This window comes from Merops nubicus, unplaced genomic scaffold (assembly GCF_000691845.1).
Source record: "Merops nubicus isolate BGI_N331 unplaced genomic scaffold, ASM69184v1 scaffold28453, whole genome shotgun sequence".
Lineage (NCBI taxonomy): Eukaryota > Metazoa > Chordata > Aves > Coraciiformes > Meropidae > Merops > Merops nubicus.
In genome coordinates, this window is record NW_008598677.1 from 1 (window position 1) to 6,254 (window position 6,254).

The 6,254-nt window shown below is 37.1% G+C and overlaps 1 protein-coding gene across 1 annotated transcript; it reads right to left on the reverse strand.

The window, feature by feature from the left end:
• Positions 1-4,855: 4,855 nt before the first annotated feature.
• On the reverse strand, positions 4,856-6,147 carry TEX12 (testis expressed 12). Its single transcript, XM_008937141.1, has 4 exons — positions 6,088-6,147; positions 5,469-5,580; positions 5,308-5,359; positions 4,856-5,000 (listed from the first exon to the last, which is right to left on the reverse strand). Exons 1-4 carry the CDS (start codon positions 6,145-6,147, stop codon positions 4,856-4,858), a joined length of 369 nt encoding a protein of 122 aa, XP_008935389.1.
• Positions 6,148-6,254: the final 107 nt, after the last annotated feature.

Sequence of the window (6,254 nt, forward strand, 5' to 3'; positions counted from 1 at the left end):
CACCGCACCGCACCGCACCAGGGAACCTCGGCCTCCAGCCCGAGCAGCTCAGCAGTGCTCGGAGCCTCTCAGCAGCTGGTCCCGGCGAGCTGCTGAAGTCACCAGGCATTGCAGCTACTAGGGAAAAGCTCTATCACTTGCTGCCAGTTGTAGCAATTGGAATACAGGGGAGAAGGGGAGATGTAGCTGTGGACTGAAGCAGCCAGGCTCCAAGGCAAATATTTTAAAAATCCTTGTCATTTTATCTTTTTTTGCCTGTCAAAAATATTTTGTTTTGTTTCAAAACCCAAGTAACCATTTTGCACGTCCAGGCCACGCAGGATTAGCCCATCCATGCACGCAGCCTGTCACTACAGGCTGTGCTCTACTGTTCTGAACACAGGCGGACCGAGACTGATGATTACTCGTCTTCTGATACATTTATTTCTTCCTGTCTTTTCTACAAGATGCAGTAAACACCTAACTACATTCCTTTCTATAACTTCTTATCATTCCTTCCTTTGATTTGTGCTTTCTCTGAATTAAACAAACTCTAAATTGCTTCAGCCTTTCCTCACCTCACATTTTCCTCACCCTTTATTATTCCTGTTTCCCACTCTGCCCACTTTGTTTTACCCAAGCAGACCCCCTACTCCAGTTCAGCCCAAACTAGTGCAGAGTAAGAGAGAAAAACATTTTCATGTCTTACCTGCTATCCCATAACTAACCCATTTCAGCTGTGTTTTTCTCACCACACAATAATGTCAAACCCACTCTAGCTTTTTTTCTGGCCTATAAGTAACAGATACCATTCCCCTTGCTAAGTACATTGTGCTTTTCCCTTCTCTCTTTTGAGTCTTGTCTTGATTTCAGATCAGCCCTTCACCTTGTTGATATTATAGTGAATTTTCAGTGCATGTTATTGATAGCATTTGTCACCCCTCCTAGCTTGCTGCTGTTTGAAAATGAACTGTGTTCTTTAATGTCCTTCTTTGGAATCATTCATGGCAATATGGAATAAGCAGGGCTTGGAGAAGGTCACTATCACATGCCACCCAGGGTGACTTCAGAAAAAAAAATGAGTATTCCCTTTATTGCCTTTGTAGCTCAATGATGTAACCCCTACTTCCTAATTGCTCTCGTTTTCATACTGTATCATACAGGATGGTGTCAATTATCTTACCTCAAGTTATACCCCCTCTGTAATTTTTCCATATTAAGCCAGCTACTCTGATAAAGCAATTTTTTTAAAATTTTTTTTTCATGTTCCCTGAGTGATTTTGTAGTCATTCTTAACAAATTTACTTCAGACACTCTACAGTATGGGAGATAGGCTGAGCTATGATTCTTTGCCCCCATTTTTCCTGGCTGTTCACCTTGATGATGTAAAACACTCACTCTTCTCTTTTCCAGTGCTGCCTTCATCAGGTTTCCAAGGACAATTCAAAGACAAATCGTAAAGATTCTACAATTAGCAAAACTGAATTCTGATGAGTTCTAGACAGAACATCATGAGCCTTAAACACATCTACTACCTACTTGATTTTATCTTTTTCTATTATGACCCACATTCCTACACATCTATGCCAAAAGGCAGTTTCATTTTGAGCAGTCACAGTTTGCCCTTTCTTGAGGAAGAATTCTCTTCACTGAATACTCAGGACTGTCTCTGCATTATCCATTGTTTGGCTTTCAGATGGCAGAAGACCAATGAGAGGAAAGGAGTATTAGTTTTTTATCACTTATGCTTTCCAGACTGGACGTACTCACAGCAAGCTCAGAAGTGCAATAGACTCACTGTCAAAAATCCCCTTGACTTCAAGAGGGTTGGAACTTTGTCTAAGATGTTTCCACATTTAAAAAAAATCCATTTATACTCTGTTACTGATCTGCCATCTTAGACTTTCTTGTTAATTTACTAAGGCACCGCAGCTTAAACAACAGGAGGAGAAGCTTAAAGAAAACATAGTTACCAGCTGAGCTTTGCTGATCAGATTTGGCAGCTTTAAAGCCAATTAATTTTCTGTTCAAACCTCCTTCAGTAAAACTGGAAAGCGGATAGTGATGGGATAGGTGCCAGCTGGATTTCACGTGTAGCTCATTCCTCAGAGACAGAATGAATGAGCTTTTAGTCACATCAGAAGAAAAGAGTAAAAAGTTCCATTTGTTTATCCCAGTAAATACCAAAATACATGGGAGAGGCAAGCAGTGCAGAAACACCATTAGCCAGGTAGACAAATTACAGACAAATAGGAAAATGGTAGGATTTTATTTTCTAGTGGTTTAGAAGAAAAACAGTGTTTAACAAATACTCCGATATATGCAAATATTGAGTGGAATATTGAAAGGTAGTCAACAGAAAAAACACTCTGCATTTTTAACCAGCAAATGCTCCCTTTTAAACAGGAAGAGATTTATGAATGAAAGCAAACAGTAAGTGGGTATTTCCATTGCTGAAGTATTTTGTAACTTCAAAAAAGACTGCTTTATTTTCCATGGATGTTTTAAACTTTCTGAACTTACCATTTCAAGATGGAACTTTATAACACGGCCCATTTGATTCATTTCAGTAGCTCAGTGTTTATTTTTAGATATATATTCTCACATAGATTTGTGTGGCAAAAACAGCAGCATTGTTGCTTTTAGCAATTTTAAAACAATTTTGTAAAACATCTATTTCAAAGCCTTACAAAGCTTTGACTGATTTTGGCTCTATGTCCTGATGGTACTTTCAATGTCTCCTCAAATTCTAAAATGCCCTTACTACCACAGAGATCCCACTCCAAGTTATGTCATGACAACTAACTACATAAGAAATCACTGCAGAAAAACAAGAGTCAACATTTAGAAAGGTATGTTTTGAATTTAACTGCACTTGAATGCCAGACTAAGCAGTTCTTCCTTCTTCTAAGAACTATAGTTTTATTAATTTTACAAAGTTTAAAAATGGACCAAGCTGCTGCAACAGTAACGCTATGGGCCTGTGCCCTCTTGATCCCATAAAGGAAGAAAATTAGGTTATGTGATCCAATAGTTTTCTAAGTTCTGCTTCTTAATACTGCTTAATACTAGAGCCAAAGGTTTGCAACTTGGATATAATAGCCAGATAAACTAAATCTAGATGACCTAAATTCAGGTCGCATAATTTTCCCAGCACAAACAGATAAAATGCAGCAAGCTTCTGACTCTGATAACAAGTACCTGTATTTGTGTGATTTTTCTTCAAAGGCTTGCATAAATAACTATAGGTAAATTCCTAAATTCAGACACTTCATATATGACTCTGCTTTTTGTCATCATTGTAGATGATCATAGATTTTAGAAACACTTAGCACAATATTCTAGAAAATCTGACTTCCAAAATGTTCTTCTCTTTTTCTCCCACTTTCTTGTTTAAATGGCATTACCACGACTGATCACAAAACTAGATGCAATTATTAGGAAAAAACAAAGCACTGATGAATATGATGTAGACTTGTGGCAAGATTCTTGCACGTCTTTAGATGCTAAAGTTGCAGATAGGCACCTTAGGAGATTTTTAAAAATTCCTAAGCATGTAAGGTGCTTACGTGCTTAGGCACTTTGAAAATCCTACTAAGTCCATATCTGCATCTTTAGGGATCTAAACACTATGGAAAATCTCGCCCTAGATGTCAGGTTTCCCCCATTGTTTGTTTTAAACACTATCAGTTTGACAGGCAGCACATTTGCTTGTGACTTTTATCTAATAAAAGGGGGAAATGAGCATTGATCAAGTCTGAAAAGGTTTAAAGAGAAAATTAATACACAGTACTGGGGTAAAGATATAAATATGTCTTATGCTAGTACTATCTAGCACTTTATTACATTGGCCTCAAAATTTGTATAAACGATGCTTTGTACATTGTATGTTTCACCTTTTGTAACAGACAAATGACAAGAGAGAAAAAGTGCTCAAAGAACTCCATTGCATCTGTCAATAAACTGGATATACAGCAAATACTGATGTAACTAAAAAGCCAAATGAAAGAGCAGAGTAATTCTAGATTATGTTAACATCACCTAATCATTTATTGCCATTACCAGCAAAGTTTCAATTATATGCTCATGCTTTTATATCAAAATGGCCTTGGTTTCATTTGAAAAGCTGTAGAAATATTAAAATATAATTTCAAACTAAGATTTTATGCCTCTTTATAAATTTCCCAGAGTAGTCTTAGTAGAACTATCCTGTTTCTAACCCGATGTTCTCAATCTATTTACATTCTGAGATAAAATGGAAATAAGATTACAAGTACATTCTAAGATTTTATTGCCAAAACATTTTCTAAAGTAGAAAAAAAATGGTTAATATGAAACAATCTGAGATCCTTTTCCACTTACACTGCAAAATTCTATGCTTCATACAAATGTCTCTATACTATGTTCTAAAAGGAAAGACTGGTTGTGACAATAAAAGAAGAAAACATCCATGTCTGTGACACAAGAAATACCATGGCTGCTTCTGAATCTACTTGTACTGAAGTTCCACAGCCTTAAAGCCAAGCAATGCAAAATTAATTCTGCTTTCTTTCTCAAATGCTTCCAATATTTTCTAGGGATGGAAGCTTGGGGACAGCCTAAGAGGTGGGACAACAAGTGAAAACCAGATATTCTCATGTGTAGAATCCCTCAAAGTCACAGGATTTAGATCTGATGCTTAGTATTGTTTTTTTACTAACTACCACTCCCCTATGTATTCTATCTGCTTATTTCAAAAATAAGTAGCTGTGAAAAGTTTCTTGAACTGGTAGAAAAATTTACATAACACATTTATGAAACATTCATCACAGTTTTTATTTTAATACATAAAATATATACATTTTGCTCTGCACTTGGGCAGTCTAACAAGCTCCATTTAGCTTTGCAGAGTATTTGCAATGACTGTGAATTTCTGTTTCAGGCTCTCTCTTTTCTGTTTTAAGTGGTTTTCTATGTTCTTCGCTTCTTTCAAGATTTCATCAAGTTCTTGGACATAAGAAGTATCCATTGCTGCTCTCTCACTTAATTGAAAAAATCTGTGGTTAAAATCAATACTAATGCCATGAACTTTCTCACTACTTAGAACTCATTTTATGCGTGTCTTAAAAATATGTTGTCCATCAATACTCAGTTTCTGACCAAATTAAGTTTGTTGTAATAGAAAACCTCATTTTTCTATCAGGTTCTGTGTTTGAACACGGAGACACAAATGACAAGAGGAGTTGTCAGCACTAATTTCTCTAAATTTCTCTAAACTGCAGCCACTGTAATCCATCTAATCTAGAGAAGTTAGAAAAGTGCTGCACAAATGGGACAAAGTTAACTTGCCTTAAAATGTGAGCATATTTTGACAGCAAGTTCATAATTTCTTTGTTCATCTCTGTTAAAAGAAAAAAAAAAGTAACTTTATTTAAACATTTGAATGAATTTTCATCTCAACATCAAATTAGATAAATACACAGTAATTATCAGTATGTTTAATAGATCACCTTTTAAAACTTTATCCAGTGGTTCATGTTTGTAAGGGGTCTGCGAGCCCTCAGAAAAAGCCAAATCTGTTTTGTCAAGGGAGGACAACTGAGGATTTTCTGAAGCTTCATTCTAACAGAGCACATAAAAAAAAAAAATACAGCTTAGCACAGATAGCGTTTAACTGAGGGGGAAAAAAAAAAGTTTTAAGCAGATCTTAGACTTTTTTAGAAGAAAGTGCAAGTGTCATTGGCTTCACAGCATGAACTCCATCCATTATGCACAGGCACAGCATCCAGGGGAGTGGGTGGGAAGTACCAGCTTGAGATCTTTGCTTCTGTTAGTAATAGTTGGGGTATTGCAGAAGTTCACCCTCAAGAAGTCCTGTGAAACTGTGTTGTAGTACATGCCCAATTGTGTTGGTCTTCAAACACTAAGAAAGTTTACAGGCTCCTCATATAACAAAGTCATACAAGTGTCCCCTAACCTACAGAAACTGCCATGCAACTCCCTGCCCTCTGTCCTTGACAGGAGCCCACAGCAATGCCAAAAGAAGACACGGGTTTGGGGGGTTGCATTGCTCCCCTGGGGCCGGAAGGGTGCAGGTCCTCTCTCCCTGCCTTACACAGCACTCCTCACCTCCATTTCTTTTTTACTATTACTTCTGTTTTCGTCGGATTTCTGTGTGTTGCTTGTCATCGTTGCCTGATAAAAAGTACAATGTCACATTTGAGTGCTTATCGTGTTCAACAAGAAAATGTATCTATATACAAATGCGTAAAACCTGTAACCGGTACCTCTGTAAG

Excerpts from the sequence above, each read along its gene's own strand:
- TEX12 (XM_008937141.1), bottom strand. The coding sequence starts at position 6,147 with ATGACAAGCAACACACAGAAATCCGACGAAAACAGAAGTAATAGTAAA. Across the intron at positions 5,581-6,087 it reads ATAGTAAAAAAGAAATGGAG|AATGAAGCTTCAGAAAATCC; the intron begins GTGAGGAGTGCT and ends GTGCTCTGTTAG. Across the intron at positions 5,001-5,307 it reads AAATATGCTCACATTTTAAG|TGAGAGAGCAGCAATGGATA; the intron begins GCAAGTTAACTT and ends TTTTCAATTAAG.